An 18,446-nucleotide genomic window follows, 5' to 3' on the forward strand; every position below is an offset into this window, starting at 1 on the left:
TCAAAAATAACAAGGAACCAGGAAATAACAATTCAAAAACTGCAAGATGATGCAAAGAAAAACAACATAAGATTGATAGGTATAAACAAAAAGGAAGGTGACAAATGATATCAAGAGGCTATTTACAGAAGTAATAGCTGAAAATTTCCCAAAGATGAGAATGGACACTGACACATAGATTAGTGAAACATATAGAACTCCAAATAGCCAGAATCAAAATAATACTACACCCAGACATATAATAATGACCATCCCAGAAATCCAACACAAGAACAGAATATTAAAAGCTGCTAGAGTGAAGAGACTGATTACCTATAAAGGAAAGCCTATCAGAATCACACCAGACTTCTCAGCACAAACAATAAAGTCAAGAAGAGCATGGAGTGAATTATTTCATATCCTAAAGGAAAATGACGTCCAACCCAGACTGATGAACCCTGCAAAACTGCCCTTCAAAATGGACGGAGAAATAAGATACTTCCATGACAAAGAACAGCTGAAGAATTTCATGACCACCAACCCAACCCTGCAAAGAATACTGCAAGACATTATAGATAGACATAGGAAAAAAACCACTCACTAAACAAGGCAAACAATTAAACAGAGTGGGAAGGTAAAAAATCAACAGCAGAAAGATAACATGTCAAAAGTAAACCAATATATATCAGTTAAAACCATTAATGTAAATGGCCTCGATTCACCAATTAAAAGAAACAGACTGGCAGAATGGATAAAGAAACAACATCCAACCATACACTGTCTACAAGAAACCCATCAAACCCAAAAGGAAGCTCACAGACTAAAAGTCAAAGGATGGAAAACAATATTTTATGCAACAGGATCCCCCCAAAAAGCAGGGATAGCTATTCAGTTTGCAGACAATGTAAACTTCAAACCAAGAATAAAGAGATAAAGAAGGCCACTACATATTAGTTAGAGGAAAACTACCAGAGGAAGAGATAACAATCTTAAATATATATGCACCAAATTTGGGAGCACCTAGGTATACAAAATAAATATTAACAGAAATGAAAAATCAAATAAGCAATAACACAAATATAACAAGAGACCTTAACATGCCATTGACACAAAGAGACAGATCAACTAGACAGAAAATCAGCAAAGAAATAACAGAACTGAATCACACCTATAAAAAATGGACTTAGATGTATACAGAGTGTTCCACCCCAAAACATCAAAATATACATTCTTCTCAGAAACACGTGGAACGTTCTCTAAAATAGACCATATACTAGCCCACAAAACATGCTTAAATAAATACAAAAGAACTGAAATTATCCCATGCATGTTATCACATCATAGGACCATAAAACTATAAATTAAAGACAAAAGAAACTGCAAAAACCCCACAAACATATGGAAATTGAATTATACACTCCTGAGCAATCAATGGGTCACAGAGGAAATGAAGAAATTAAACACTGCTGGCAAACGAAAATACAAATACATCTTATCAGAACCTGTAGAATGCAATGAAAACAGCCCTCAGGGGAAAATGTATTGCAGTGAACTCCCACATTGGAAAACAGAACACAAATAAACAACCTGATGCTATACCTCAAACATCTAGAAAAAGAAGAGCAAATCAAGCCCAAAGGCAAAAGAAGAGAGGAAATTATAAAGGTCAAAGCAGAAATCAATGCAATAGAGACTAAGAAAACAATACAAAGGATAAATGAATCAAAAAGTTAGTTCTTTGAAAGAATAAATAAAATTGACAGGCCTCTAGCCAAACTTATTTAAAAATGGAAAGAAAAAACTCAAATTCATGCAAGAAGGAATGAAAATAGCAAAATCACTACAGACGCTGTGAAAATACAGACGATCAATACCTATTTTGAAAACCTCTACTCTCATAGGCTTGATAACACGGAAGAAAATGCACAGATTCCTATAAACATATGAATTACCAAAGCTGGGTCAAGAAGATGTAAAATTGCTGAATAACCCAATTTCAATTAACGAAATTGAAAGTGTAATTAAATCCTTACCAACAAAGAAAAGCCCAGGTCTAGATGGATTCACTGCAGAATTCTACAAGAAATTCAAAGAAGATTTAATGCCGACACTCCTCAAACTCCTCATTGAAATTGAAAGGGAAACAATTATCTGTAACTCATTCCCAGAATCAAACATTACTGTAATACCAAAACCTGAGAAAGACCAAATCAAAATGAGAACTACAGGCCAATCTCCCTAATGAACATACATGCAAAAATTCTCAATAAAACTTTGGCAAACAGAATGCAGCAAATCATCAAAAAGATTATATACCATGACCAAGTGTGATTCATCCCAGGCATGCAGGGATGGTTCAACATATGCCAATCAATAAATGTAATCCGCCATATCAATAGAACCAAAAAATAAGAACCACATGATCATTTCTATAGATGCAGAAAAAGCTTTTGATAAGATCCAACACTTATTCATGATAAAAAAAACCTTACAGAAAATTGGAATAGATAGTCTTTACCTCAATATGATAAAAGCCATCTATGACAACCCAACAGCCAGCATCAGATTAAGTGACCAAAAACTTAAAGCCTTTTTCCTAAAATCAGGAACAAGACAAGGATTTCCATTATCACCACTCCTATTCAACATAGTGCTGAAAATACTAGCCAAATCAATTAGACGAGAGAGTGAGAAATAAAAGGAGTAAGGATAGGAAAAGAAGAAATTAAATTATCATTATTTGCAGATGACATGATACTCCACATAGAAGACCCCCAAAACTCCTTGGTATAATAAATAAATTCAGTAATATACCTGGACACAAAATCAACACTCAAAAATCAATAGCATTCCTATACACTAACAACAAAACCACTGAGAAAGAAACAAGAGAAGCCACACCCTTTATAGTAGCATCTAACCATATGAAACACTTAGGAATTAATCTAACAAAAGAAGCAAAAGATCTATTCAGGGAAAATTATCATACCCTGAAAAAAGAAATTGAAGAGGACCTCAGAAAATAGAAAGACATCCCTTGTGCACAGATAGGAAGAACAAACCTAGTGAAAATGGCCATTCTCCCAAAATTGTAATACAGATTTAATGCAATCCCAATCAAACACCACTAGCATACTTCACAGATCTAGAGAAATCACCTAAAATTCATCTGGAGCCAGAAGAGACCCAGAATAGCAAAGGCAATTCTAAGCAACAAAGGCAAGGCAGGAGGCATCAAAATATACAGCAAAGCTACTGTAATAAAATCAGCATGGTAGTAGAATAAAAACAGACCTGAAGATCAATGGAATAGATTAAATGGTACAACTACAACTACAAACACACTCAGCCACCTTGTCTTTGATCAAGGGGCCAAATACATCCCCTGGAAGATAGTCTCTTCAATAAATGGTGCTGAAAAAAATTGGCTATCCATATGCAAAACACTAATACTAGACCCATGCCTATCACCATGTACTAAACTAAAGTCTAAATGGATCAAAGATCTAAATATTAACACAGAAATACTAAATTTGTGGGAAGACTAAGTAGGTAGAAATCTCGAAGACATAGAGGTAGGTAAAGAATACATGAACAAGAATCAAACCGCATGCAAAATACATCACAAAATCGATAACTGGGATCTTGTCTTATTAAAAACTTTTGCATGTCAAAAGAAGTTTCCAGCATAGCCAAAAGAAAACCAGCAAATTGGGAAAAAATCTTAGTGACAAAGCACTTCTGTCTAGAATATATAAAGAGTTAAAAAAAAATCAGATTCCCAAAATTCAAAGATTCATTCCAAAAATGCACATCTGAGATGAATATACAGTTCTCAGATGAAGAAATACAAATGGCAAATAAATACATGAAAAAAATATTCAGCATCATTGGTCATTAAGAGAAATGCAAATCAAAACAACACTGAGGTTCCATCTCACTCCAGAAAGAATGGCCAGGATCAAGAATGCTATCAACAACAAATGCTGGAGAGGCTGCAGAAGAAAAGGAACTCTTCTGCACTGCTGGCGGGAGTGTAGATTGATGCAACCACTGTGGAGATCAGTTTGGAAGTCTTCAAAAAGCTGGGTTTGGAAGTCCCATTTGACCCAGCTATCCCACTTCTCGGCATATTCCCAGAAGAAATGAAAACATCATACCACAGTGATTTATGTGCACCCATGTTTATAACAGCACAATTTGTAATAGCTAGATCTTGGAAACAACCTAAATGCCCATCAGCTGAGGAATGGATAAAAAAGTTGTGGTATTTTTAAACAATGGAGTACTACTCAGCTATAAAGAAGGATCACATTGAGATATTTATAAGTAAATGGATGCAACTGGAGACCATACTCATAAGTGAAATAAATCAAACTCACATTTAAATACCATACAGTCTCCCTAGTGTAAGGAATCGTAAAAGTACATAAGATACACAAAACTCAATAATTATATTGAAAGGATAAGAATCTGCTTAAAGGGAAAAATAATATCTCAGAGAAATTGGGGAAAAAGGAAAAGGGAAAAGAAAAAATGTCTAAAATTATATAAACACACTTAGGATAGCCTAGATGATTGCGCTACAAACTCTATAAGTTCTTGGAACAAAATATTTAGAATTCATAGGATTGGAACAACTGTGTATATTATTGTATAGTGATCTAAGGAACTCTTGAAGATCATTATGTAAGATAACAACCCTAGTTATGCTCATACCACCTTGTTTTGATATTGTTAGTGTTCTGGGCTCTTTGCTATTGTTGTTTATGTCTTTTTCATTTCGTGTTTTTCTAGGAATTTGCTTTGTTTTATCTTTGTTTTGTCTTTCCCTCTAATACAGAAAGGATAGGTATACATGTAGAGACTCATGCATGCATAGAACTTCGAAAAAGTTTATGAGAATTGATAATATAATGCACAATAAAATGAACAGCTACTTTGAAGAAAAAGAGACACTAAGGTACCCAGTGCTGATTCAGTAGCATCATGATGTGAAATCCAGCAATACTGGATTTCTTTGTTCAGAGTGATTTTAGTCTGTTTTGTATTGTTTAATTTCAACATACATGAAGGTATGATCAGCTATTTTGAAGAAAATGAGAGACTTTATGGCAGCCATTGTTGACTTCCTTATTGTCTGGTCTTGAAGACCTAAAATGCCTTCATCATCCCATTCTGATCAGTTCTATACTATTTTTTGTGAATTCATTGTATGTGAAGATATGGACAACTATTTGGAAGAAAACAAGAGACAATATGATAGACAGTGAAGATCTCCGGTTGTCTTGCTTTGAAATCTGTGTCTCTTACACTGTTATGATCTGTTTTGTTCTGTTTAATTTTACCCTCTTTAAAAATAAAAATAAATTTAACTTTGTAATAAGAATATTCATAAAATAATAATTATTCCAATTAAAATATTAGTATTCAGTAAATGTCCACACCATTTGTATCTAGGATCATAGATAATTTCTATAACTTTAATCACAAGATGTAGGTCAGCATTTATCTCTAATGGATAACACTGTCATCAAAATTAAAAGCATGCTCTGAATCTATGCTTTCTTCAAAAATCAACTAAAGTTTTAAAACATAAGGCTAAGATCTCCTTTGCTTCTTCATATGCTGCTGCTTCATGGTCAGAGAAGATGTGATTTTTTTTTTGTCTTTTTCATTTTTAATAGTACCAGGGATCAAACTCACAATCGCACACTTGCAAGACAGGCGCTTATGCCACTGAGCTAAATCCCCAACCCCTAAGATGTGATTCTTGAAGTCATTAAATGGGCCACTATGAAAGGCAGTCCCTGCTTAGAACTATATTCCTGGCCTAAGAATTCATTTTTAGCTAGGAGAAAGCTTATCCTCGAATACTTTAAATTACTGGCTTTCTTGAGGATTTCCTTAAATGTGAAGCAATGACATCTTTTAAATTTGCCAGAAGAGTATTAATTTGCATTATAGAAATGTGGTGCAGTTGAAATGTCTGTTCCACACTTCTCTAACATCAAACAAACATGATTCTCTCTCTCATAGTTATTTTCTTGACAGTATCCACCATAGGGATTTAAATTCCTCCAAGGATCACTGAATACGTATTCACTGTACCTATTTTATTCAAGAATCTGTTCTAAAGTCTGGAGGTCCAGTGGTGAGCACAAGCTAGGATGCCATTCTCAAAGACTCTCCATTCTGATTGTGGATACTGACAAAAACAAGCAACTCAATACATTCAGTATATCAAGTAATTATACTCATTTTGAAGAGAATAAAGCCAAGAAATGTGGTAAGACAGAGAAATGAGACAGGGGGCTGACAAGCCACAGGCTGGGGAGGCCACTTTAGGGAGGACGGTCAGAGGAGATTTTTCTGGAGAGGTAATAATGATCCTAGATACAAATGCAGTGAGGAAGAATTGGTGGTGGAAAATCTGGGAAAGATTGCCAGGCAGACAGGACACAAGGGGACAGGGGGTACAAAGGCCTTGAGATGAAGGTAAGTTTGGTTTTCTTGAGGAACAGAACCAAAAGTGGCTAGGGTAGCCTAGGAAATACAGTCAGGGAAAGTGTTACATGCCACTGCTGTTTGAGGTTGACTCAGCCATACAAGTCACTGTCGGTTAACAAGTCCTTGTTCTTAATGTTTAACATGACAAGTAGCATCCAAAATGCCTCCTAGACAAACATAACTCATCAACCCTCATCTGAGTGTCAATGGAGCCCAGCACACTTGATCAGCAGGAGGTGGAAGGCTGAAGGTTGGGGGAGTAGATAAATTCTGAGAATGGGCTCTAACTAGAAGTCAGCCAATTGTCAGGGAGAGAGGGCCAGAGCATGGCTTCCCAGGAGGCAACTGGGGAAACAGGGCAGGATCAAGGTACAGGGTAGGATGGAAGAGATGTGATGGGCTCCGAGGGAAGAAGCCAAATGCACCATAGACAAGATGTCATAAGCATGTCACCCCTTCTTTGCCTACCATAGGAACCCCAGATACTTACCCTGAGAAGCCAGTGGACTCCCCAGCCCACCAGAACTGTCCCGCAGAACAGCCAGGAAAGCTTCGCTGGCTTTAGTGGAAACCTTAACTGGACTGCTTCCATTGTGCTGTCCACAAACTGTTATGTTGTTTTGGACATGTTTTCTACATAGTCTCGTTTTTCATATAAATACCTCATCTTCTCAAGAGCACTATATTTTCCTTTATGGGGAGAGACTTTTCATTTTCTTCACCAGACATCCTTAGAACATCAGCACAATATTGGGCTCTATCTTTCTCTTCTTTAGAAGGAACCAAATGACCAGGGCAGTGTTTCAGAGGGGCCTGTTCACCTGGCTGCACGCTGCAGAGGAAGGCCAGCTTGCCGATGCTGGCTAAGCGCTTGTGGCCCTGAAATGATACTAACACTTCTGGCTATGAGAGAGGGGAAACTGGGCACGGTGTGCTTACCTGTTCTTCCTGCAGCGAATTGTGAAGGCAAGAAAGAAGAGCATCAAAAGCAATCCACAACTGAGAAAAGTCCAAACAATGCCCAGGAGGGCGGGAGATAACGAAGAGATGGAATGACTGCCGTCCTGGGAGCAGAATAAAGAGAAGCTGTTAGGAATGAAGGATCTTTCACAGGTCAATAGTAGAGCTGAAAAATACATATCATACATGGGCAATTCTTTTTCTTTCTCCTCTCCCCGCTCCCTCCCCTCCAACACGTACATCCAAGCACTTCCAATACCCAATGGCTACTCACAATTGTCCTGCAGAGATCATGAAAGGGACTCCGATCCAGCACCTGGCCAGGGAAACTGTCACAAAATTCAGAGCAGTTTATTTCAGGTTCCATGTCGCCACATGTTTTCTTGGTAGGCACTTATTCAGTCTTGGTTACCCATCAGTAGGGATGCAGACCCAAATCTTTCCTTCAGGGATCCCATTGTGGGGCTGGCTCTTGGCTCGGAATCTGAGATAGACAACCAATTGAGGCAGAAGCGAAGGGTTAGGTCATTAGACTTCTTCATCAGACGTACTCTAACATTAGACATCCTTCAACTAGTCCCCTGCTGCTTATTGTACCATGTTAGAGCGGGCATCTTGGCAACCATTAGGGGACATCAAATAACAGTTTTGGCTCACCAGCAGAGGGCAGTCACTGCTCCGTGCAGTCTTACACTGGGCCCTGAAGCGATAGATTTATTATCCTAACAAGCAATCTCTCTCTCTCTCTCTCTCTCTCTCTCTCTCTCCCTCTCTCTCTCTCACGCTTAAAATATTTTGTTTTTATTTTATTTAGTTATATGTATTATATATAGTTATATACATATATTATAAATGTAATGTTTTAATATTTTAAACAATTATAATAAAAAAACCTTAAAAACAAAGATAAAGCACATCTAACAATTTCTAAGTAAAAATCTCTGTGTTCTCTATTGACACCCTTTTCATGGCCAAGCACTGTAAAAACTTTACTTGTGGCTTATAAGGTACATCTTTCTGTTTCCCCTTTTGAGGATGTCCTGCCTTCCAAGATCTTTCCATGTAGCTCTTGGTTTACACTCTGTTTGATCCTGGCTGTCTCCATGAACAGTCTGTTGGTTCTTAGCCCTTGTCCTGTTAGTCTGTAAAAGGACATTCTGTGTCCAGTCAGGTGGGCTTGCTTTTTACAAAATGGTTGGACTCAGAGAAGAGAGACAGGATACTCAGACAATGATAGGAAAGCTGTAGACATTTCTACTGACTGTGTGGCTGAGATTCTTTCAATATGGATGCATGATCTAAAAAGAAGCCCAAGCTTTCAGAGCAAAGTAAAAAAGATTCAATTTAGTACCAGTAGAAAAGGTTGGCATATACTTTATTTAAAGCAATCACCTCTTGACAGAGAAAATAGATTTGAAATTTTACTGAGGAAATTTAAGGGGATGCTATTGCTGTTCTGTGTTTTTGAAACAGCTTAGACCAGTATTCTTTGATTGTGGAGGACTGGAGAAAAATACTAATTACTATTATTTCAATAGCCATTGAACACAAGGTCCATATTTAAGCCAGAACAATAGTGACAGGTGTAGAATGCCATCTTTGGACTGTGTGTTTAGGCATAAACAATGTAGCACCAGGTGCTACCCATTCACCAGCTTCTAATATGTTCCTGAATTATTTACCAGGCTCATTACAATGAAATCCCAAGAGGACTAAAATCCACTATCTCCCATTAAGACATTTAAATTCTTGTGCAGTCTGGTCAGATTACTGAATGCAAAATGAAGAATCAAATATAAGAGCCTGGCTCTTTGCATTCTAATTTAGTTTGTGTTTAATTGCTGAAAGATATTCTTTTTCTTTCTGTTTTTTTAAAGTTAGATTTTTCCTGTTAAGCCTTTTAGCACAGAAAAATATCATCAGTCACAGAGAGAACTACACTACATGATGGATAGAGAGTTTTTCTATATTGTCCTTTAAATTTTATTAGCAAATTAAGTACACTTACATTTGAACCTGATTAAGTCCATGTATACGCATCTTTACATTATCTGAGAGGTATGTATGTGTACATGTATGGATGTGAATAAGGCTCACGTTCTCACTACTGTTGTGTTGCATAAGATAAAAACAGTGTTCTTCATTTTCAAATAAGGAAACTGAAGTGCACAGAGGTAGACAACTGTGTACTTCAAGTGTGAAAAAGCAAAATTTGAATGTGGGAGTTTGTGTTCTAAGGTCAGTGTCTTCCCAGAATGCATGCACTCTACACGGGGAAGAGACTACAGACTGGCCTCTCTCAAGAAGGTGCCACAGTCCCCTGGTCTTCTGGGGCTTTCTAGGTTTGCTTTCCAGCTGCTTCCCTGAAATGTGGCACATCATAGTGTCTCAAATAAGGCAGTTTTGCATCATGAGGGGGACATCTGGCAAAATTTGCAGACATCTGTAGCTAGCAAGACTTCATCTAGTAAGCAGAGACCAGAGGTCATGCTAACCATCTGCCATTAATGGAATGATAGAGAAAACACAGTATTACCCAACCTCAAATCTCAGTGTGCTCAGGCTGAGAATCCCTGGTCAACACTGTGAGTCTCAGAAGGGCTGAGAGACTTTGTCTAATCATGTGTCTAATCATGTGTGAGAGATTGTGAACATGATGGGTTGTTCATCAAGATACAAAAGCCTAGCAGGGAAACTCTGATTTAGGATAAACTCCTGAGCACATATAAATGTTCTCTTTGAGGACTAAACTCATTGGCATGGAACTTTGACTACGAGGCTCCCTTCAGTCCATGGATATTTAGTGGAGGAATTTTAGAGACCAAATTAATCTCTCATATGAGGCAGGCACCCATCCCCAAAGCTGGCACACATTCACAGAGGTTTGGACATGAGGAGCTGGTCCACAATGAGAGTTCACTTATTGAGGAGAGATAGTTAAGCACCCAGTAGGCTGAGGCAGGAGGATCACAACAAATTCATGGCTAGCCAGGCTACACAGTAAATTCAAAGGCAGCCTGGATTACATAGTAAAACCCTGTCAAAAAAAAAAAAAAAAAGAAAGAAAGAAAGAGATAAAAAGAGAGAGAAGAAATAGTTGGTTTCACAAAATGTTGACTGACCAGGAAATTGATGGGGAATGTCATAAAGGGTAGCGGTGAGGCATGGGACCATAAGATAGACTTGAAATGCATGGATCAGGAAAGAAGGTCTGTCGGGGCTCCCTGAAGAAATCTTCCCCCATGAAGTGAACTGATGGTTATCGACAATAGCAGACCTAAAGTCATGCATGGTAGTACTTGGATTTTACCTGACATAGAACACAGGTGTGATAGTTACCTGAGATGTCAATTTGAGTACAAACACCCGATTAAATTAGATTAGCATAGTTTAGGGTGTGGGTGAAGAGATTTATTAATTATTTGCTGGGATTTACTGGGATGAAGGTCAGCAACCAATAGCCTTGCCTCCTGAATGGTATAAAAGGGAAACAAAGAATGAAGGCTCACTTGATTCTTTGAAGGGCGCTAGTCTTCACCTGTAGCTTGAACACTGTCTCCTGGATTCCAGCACAGACCTTCTAGCCTTCTGATGCACACCCCTAACCTTCCATCACAGACCCTCAGCCTCCTGACATGGACTCACACGGGACACGATGGTGAGCTCAGGCCTTCAGCTGGACCCTTTGTAGCTTCAGCACACAGACAGGCACTTTGCACGTTTCCTTCCCTGACTCTGCAGGCAGCCACTGGAAGCCAATCTTGTAAATTATTTACTTGTATATTTTGCACTGAGTCTGTTTCTCTGGTGAGCACTGATTAAATAGCAGTGGCTCTAAAGAAACAGAATTGTACAGATGAAACCCATCAAAGACTTTAGTGGCTCTTGGAATCAGCTTTCTAACTTGATGAGACATAAAGATGGCAAGATCTCTCCTGATCCTGTGGGGAAACTCACAGTCTTTGGTGTGAACTCTTTATGGTGATGCACAGTGTAGATCCGTTTGATTATCCTAATTCACCACTCGTAAGAGGAAATTTAGCAACTCCATATAAGAAACTTGTTGAATATTTTTGCCAGAGTGAGAAATACAATGATGCTGGCTGGCTGCTGTTAGCATCGCAAGACTAACTAGAGAAAGAAAACAAGGAACTCAAAACATCTAAGGAAATCTAAAGCCTTCTAACTGTGAGGACAGATTAATAAAGGAAAATAAGGAACTCGAAGATTCCAATTTCCAGCTGCAGACACAGATAAAAAATGAAAGTTTCTAAGTTTGTCCTAAAAGAGAAACACCTCTCCTTTAGCAACAGGGCAGGGACTGCAGAAACCCAAAGATAGGCCCTCATCATTTGATTGGCTGAAATGTAGCTTAAGTTTAATATTCCACCTCATAGGCTATCTGAAGTAAAGATGAGGACACTGATTGGAAAAGAATGAGGTCCTATAAACTGGGATGGAGATGTTTGGGAGGATCCTAATTGGATGGAGGATGTTGAGCTCCTAGATGTCAATGAGATTATTTTGCTAGAGGGAGAGGTTTGCCCACCCACAGTGGCACAAGCTACCCCTCGTATACCTGCGGAAACTAATGCTGTGTTGACCAAGCAGGATAACGCTGACCATCTTCAGGACCCACACGCACCACCCACTTTTATCTCTAGGCCCAAAACTAGGCTCAAATTGCAGAAGGCTCATAATGGTGAGGTACATAGTGTGAGCCATGAGGAGGTCTGCTATTCTCCCGAAGAACTTCTTTTGGAGTTTTCGAAGAACTTCTTTTGGAGTTTTCTAACTCTTGTAAGTGCATGTCTGATGAGAAAGTATGGGAATGGACTACAGGTTTGGAATAATGGTGGCAAAAAATGTATACCTGGAAAAGGTTGAGTTTGTTGATGTGGGCCACTGAGATTCTAAATTTAATGTTGCAGCTTGTGGAGTAAAAAAAAGGTATTAATAGTTTATTTGGCTGGGTGGCAGAAATATGGATCAAAAAATGGCCCACTGTAAATGAGTTACAAGATACCTGTCATGGTTTATGTTGGTGGTCCCCAGGCCTCAAACATTTGCATTATGCATTTGTGATTGGTTCATTGTCTAGTGCTTGTATTGATGGTGTCAGTGCCACGTCCACATAGGGATGAAGCCAGGATGTAATGTAATGGCAGGAAGAAGGTGTGTCTCGCTCTCTTTTGCCAATTTCAGCCTTGCTGTTTGCAGCCACCATGAACTATGGCCCAGCCATGCCAGCCTGCCTTGGAGCCAACTGAGTATGGACTGAAACCTCCAAAAACTGTAAGGAATAAACCTTTCCTTTCTCAATTTTGGGCTTCAGGTATTTTGTCTCAACGATGAGTAAAAAGTAACTAAGACAATACCTGAGATTTCATGCTTCACTGTTTTGATGAGGGGATTCAGAGGTTTAGGGCAACAGGAATGCTGGAGTGGATTTGTCATGTTAAACCTAACTCAGAAAATGTACCCTTCGTTATACTTTGAGAAACAAATTCATGAGGGGAGCACTGGGATCCCTGAAGAGCCCTGCCATTGCTCTCCTCTGTATGCCAGATCTTACAGTGAGAGCCACAGTTACTCAGCTGGGAAACCTAAGGGCAATGGATCCTGGAGTTCAGCTGGTAGCACTTAATCCTCAAAAGCAAGGTGCACACACTTATCACAATGGACAGAAAAAGGAGAACAATGATTAGAATGGTCTGACATGCGTAGACCTATGGCACTAATTAGCCATGATGTTTCCAAAAGTGAAATATATCACAAACCTACACAATTTTTATATTTATATACTACAATCTGAAAAAACTTAAAGGCAAGTGAACAGAAATCTGCTTCAATTTGTACTAATACAGAATCACAGCTCCTCCACCAGTTTCCAGATCTGTGCCAGTTTACAGATCCAGGACTTCTTGAATGAAGGGGAGGCCAGGTCCCCTGGATAAAGGACTCTGGTGTAGTACCAAAAATTTATACCCTCTATCTTTCTCCCACTCTTCCCCAAAGGGACCTATAGTTTTTATCAGAATAACCATACATGGGGGGAAGAGAAATGAACACACATATTTTGGGAACTACTGAACATTGGTTATGAACTAACATTTATTCCAGGGAATCCAAAACATCACTGTGGCCCTCTAACAGAAGGGGTTTACGGAGATCAGGTGACAACAGAGTTTTAGCAAAGGTCTGACTCACCATGGATCCAGTAGGTCCATGAATCTATCCTGCATTTATTTCCCCCATTCCAGGGGAAACTGGGATAGACAAACAGTGGGACTTCAGTTCAGAAACACTTCTATATGCAAACAATTTGGTTCACAAGCAGAAGTGTTGGCAATATTTTGTTTTTGTTTGCAAATTCTGCATGAGGTGACAAGCAGGACCATGGTCATCTTTCCCACCCAAATGCAAATGTGACCATATTTTCCAAAATCACAGAACAAGTTAAGTTCATGAACTGAGGTACCACTGTACTTAGGACCTGGAAGAATCCTCACATTAGTTCTTTAACCTGTACTATGAGGGATATAATGGTTGGAAAAGCCAAATGGAAGCTATTAGAGTTGACTTTACTTAGTAAAAAAGTAAGACAAAACAATATTGCATTCTTGGAGGCACTGCAGAGATTACTGCCACTATAAAGGATTTGGAAGGATGCAGGGATGGTGGTTCCATCCCATCTTCATTTACTTCTCACATCTGGAATGTAGAAAAGATAGAAGGGTCCTGAATAATGATGGTAGATTACTGAAAACTGAATCAATGTAGGGATGCTGATTGTACTTGCTGTACTAGATGTAGTGTCCTTCCTTGAGCAGACTAAATGTAAATGGTATACACTTGATCAAGCCACAGCTGATAGAGAGAACAAGTATGTTACACTAAGAAACTACCCAGATGCCCATGGCACCTACTTCTGCTGTACTGCTTTCTGTTTCCCAGCATGCACCTATGGCCTCATGGGATATACCATATGATCAGTTGTTAGAGGATGAAAAGGCTGGCGTCTGGCACTTGATATGCAGCTAATGACTAGGCAGATGACTTCTCCATACCTATGCATAAAGCCCACCAGCAACAACTTGCTTTCAGCTGGCAAGACCAGCAATATATACTCACTCTCCTATTTCAGGGTTATATTAACTCTCCAGCTCTCTATCACAACTTAGTTCACAGGAATCTTGATTGTCTTTCTCTCCCACAAGGTATCATACTGATCCATTACATTGATGATGTTATACTGATTGGAACAAGTGAACAGGAGGTAGCAACCACTCTGGATTTCTTAAACATTTGAAAGACAGAGGATGGGAAATAAATCCAACTAGAATTCAATATCCTTATACCTCAGTGAAATTTCTAGGAGTCCAGTGGTATGGGGCATGTAGAGATGTCCCTTTTAAGGTAAAAGATAAGTGTTGCATCTGGCTCCCCCTAAAACCAAAAATGAAGCACAACACCTAATGGGCCTGTTTGGATTTTGGATGCAACACATTCCTCACTTAGCTATTTTACTCTGGCCTATTTACCTAGTGACTTGGAAAGCTGCTAGTTTTGAGTAAGGCCCAGAACAAGAGAAGGCTCTGCAACAGGTCCAGGCTGCGATGCAGACTGCTGTGATACTGGGGTCATCTGACCTATCACATCCAATGGTACTTGAAGTGTCTGTGGCAGTTAGGAATGCTGTTTAAAGTCTCTAGCAGTCCCCTGCAGGTGAAATGCAGCAGAAAACTTGAGTATTTTAAAACAAGTCATTATCTGTAGTCTACTCTCCCTTTGAAAAACAGTTCTTGGCCTGCTTCTGGCCCTTAGTGGAAACTGAATGCCTGATCATGGAACACCAGCCCATGCAACCTGAGTTGTGCATGGGTATTAACTCTCCAGCTCTCTATCACAACTTAGCTCACAGGAATCTTGATTGTCTTTCTCCCATGAGCTGGGTATTATCTGATCCACTGAGTCATCTAGCTGGACGTGCACAGCAACAGTTCCATCGTTAAATGGGAATGGCATATACATGATCAAGCCAGAGCAGATCCAGAAGACACAAGTAAATTACATGAAAAAGTTGTCCAGATGCCCTTTATTACCGCTGTATTACTTTCTTCCCCCCTCCATGCACCTGTGGCCTCATAGGGTGTACCATATGGTCAGCTGTTAGAAGAAAAGGCAAGTGCCTGGTTTGTGGATAGTTCTGCACATTACCCAGGCGCCACCTGCAAGTGGACACACACAGCATTATAACCCCTTTCCAGGCCATCCCTGAAGGACAATGGTGAAAGGAAATCTTCACAGTACAAGCAACTTCAAGCAGTGCACCTGTGGTACATTTTTCTTTAAAGGGAAAAATGTCAAGATGTGCAACTGTATACTGATCCAAGAGGTATAGTCAGTGGTCTGGCTGGATAGTCAGGAACCTGGAGGCTGTAGCCAATAGTCTGGCTGGATAATCAGGGTGTGAGATAAAGGTGACAAAGATACTTGGGGAGGAGGCACATGGATAGATATCTCTATATGGGCAAAAGATGTAAAAACAAATAAATGGAAAAAAACCCCAACAACTTTGTATCTCATGTAATTGCTCACCAAAAAGTAACCTTCGCAGAAGAGAACATTAACATTCAAGTTCTGTAGACAGCAATCAACCTTTTTGTTTCTAGCCACCTCTGTCATTGCTCAGTGGGCTCATGAACAGAATGGCCATGGTGGCAGGGATGGATGCATGGGCTCAGCAACATGGACTCTCACTCACCAAGGGTTATCTGGCTACTGCCACTGCTGAATGTACAATATTCCAGAAGCAGAAATTAATATGGAGTCCCCACTTTCTCCCTTATCTTGCCTTTGCTCCCACAAAATATCTTCTGAAAACTCTTGATATTAACCCTTTAACTCAACTAAAAGTACTCCAATAGAATCAGACACTTCATCAACCTTTCTTTCTCATCAATCAGTGTTTTCTCTTAGTATCCAACACACCTCATCAAACCACCTCCCACCTCCACACCCCCACTTCACCTACCTCCTTACAGAACACCACAAATAACAGACTGTCATGGTTGTGCATGGAGACCACACAAAGGGGGTAAGTGTAACTGTGAGTACTATCATATAGAAGTGGTATAAGACTGCATCTGTGGATGCTGTTATAGCTAGAAGTAATTAATTGGGCAAATCCTAGCAACAAATAGTAGGGCAAATAACAGAGGAAGTATTAGCACTGGACATACAACACTGAAAATTATGTATGAGAGGCAACATCCTATTAAAAATCTCCATACAAGTGGCAAACTTTCTCCATTTCTCTAGCCCCAACCTGCAGTAACCTCAAAGACAGGGAAAAAAGAGGCAAGTACAGAAAGACAGACAGACAGGTAGACACACACACACACACACGCATGCATGCATGGAACCAAAGATCTCTGAACCACCCTCACCTCTAAAGGCAGAACACAGAGTTACAAAAGGAGAAGAAAACAAATATAGTGGTACCCTGGTTCACAAACTTAATTTGTTCTACAATTCTGGAAAAGTTGGCCACCTTCATGTTCATGCAGGAAACACGGCTGCAGTCATGTTCATCACATGATGCACAGTCCACAAACAAAAGCGAAATTTTGTCAAATGTTTCAGTTAACAAACCAAATTGTTCATAAACAAAAATGGTCATGAACTGAGGTACTATTGTATCAGCTAGCAGAAATCTATGAAAGGTCACAGAAAGGATGAAGAAAATAGATGAGTTCAAAGAGGAAATGAACATTAATAGCACTTGGTGAATTTTAGAGAAATAGGTGGAAAAAATGGATGTGCTAAGCAAAATAGTTCAAAATATGAATGACAGATTCAACAAGAATATTCAATCTTTGAGAAGATATCAGACAGAAATACTTGAAATAAAAAATGTATAGAATTCATACACCACAGGAATGACCAATGTAAAGACAGAGTGTCTGTTATTGAGACCAAAATAGTGATACAGAGCTCAAAAGTCAAAAGGAAATTAAGAGACCAACTGAAGACCACTCAGCAGATACTAGGTGACAATAAAACTTATCTAAGATTAATAGGGGCTAGAGAAAAACTATGAGCACAAATGAATTTAATGACGTTTACAGAAATCATAGGAGAAAATTTCCCAAATATAGGAGTTTAAAAGTAAGGAAGTAAAGCATCACAAGTAAGTGATGCTTATAGAACACCAATAAATATGATGAAGAAAAACTCACCAAAGCATATCCTTGTTACAATACCAGATATACAGCAAAACAAACAATCCCCCCAATCCTGAATTTTGAAAGAACCCAGAGAAAAATAAAAATTGCATATAAAAGGTAAATGAATTAGAATCACAGTGAACCCCTTGATACAAATCCTAACGTCAGAAGAGCTTCAAGTAAAGTATTTCAAGCTCTAAACAGCAAATAACACCTAACCCAGATTAATTTATCCAGCAAAGCTATCCTTCAAAATAGATGAAGAAGTAAGGTATTTCCATGAAAAAGACCAGTTCAGAAGATATATGAGTACTAAACAAGCATTGAAGGAAATACTTAAGAATATTCTCATAGTTGCATATGGTGGCATACAAGTATAATCCCAGTACTTGAGAGGCTGATTCAGGAGGATTGCCTTGAGTTTGTGACCTTACGTACAAGGTAAGATCAAGGCCATCCTGGACTACATAGCAAAACCCTGTCACACACACAAAAAAGCAAACAAAAAAGCAAAAAGAATATTCTTGACAGAAATAACAAATCAGATGTAGTCAAAAGTACAGAAGAATCTAGTGAAGTCAATGGACAAACAGCAACAAAAAGAATCAGGAAAAGAAAAACAAAGGATACACCAAGAGATAAAGAAGGAAGTGACAATAAGTGACCAACACATCTCAGTAATAGTTCTCAACTGAGGCTAATGGCCTCAATTCCCCAATTAAAAGACAGATATGTTAGATCAAAAAACAGAATTCAACAGTCTGC

The 18,446-nt window shown here is 38.9% G+C and overlaps 1 protein-coding gene across 9 annotated transcripts in view; it reads right to left on the reverse strand.

Moving 5' to 3' along the window:
• Positions 1-18,446, reverse strand: part of Gpr156 (G protein-coupled receptor 156) — a 108,144-nt gene that overhangs the window by 52,708 nt on the left and 36,990 nt on the right. For all 9 annotated transcript variants that reach the window (XM_063225032.1, XM_063225030.1, XM_063225033.1 and 6 more), the window contains exons 2-3: positions 7,724-7,933; positions 7,429-7,553 (exon numbers count right to left, since the gene is read on the reverse strand). In XM_063225032.1, coding sequence (XP_063081102.1) covers positions 7,429-7,553; positions 7,724-7,816 — 218 coding nt within the window. In that variant the 5' untranslated portion in view covers positions 7,817-7,933. The remainder of the gene's footprint in view (positions 1-7,428; positions 7,554-7,723; positions 7,934-18,446) is intronic.

This window comes from Cavia porcellus, unplaced genomic scaffold, assembly GCF_034190915.1.
Source record: "Cavia porcellus strain 051 isolate PalLab524CR breed Dunkin Hartley unplaced genomic scaffold, mCavPor4.1 scaffold_15, whole genome shotgun sequence".
NCBI classification, from domain to species: Eukaryota; Metazoa; Chordata; class Mammalia; order Rodentia; family Caviidae; genus Cavia; species Cavia porcellus.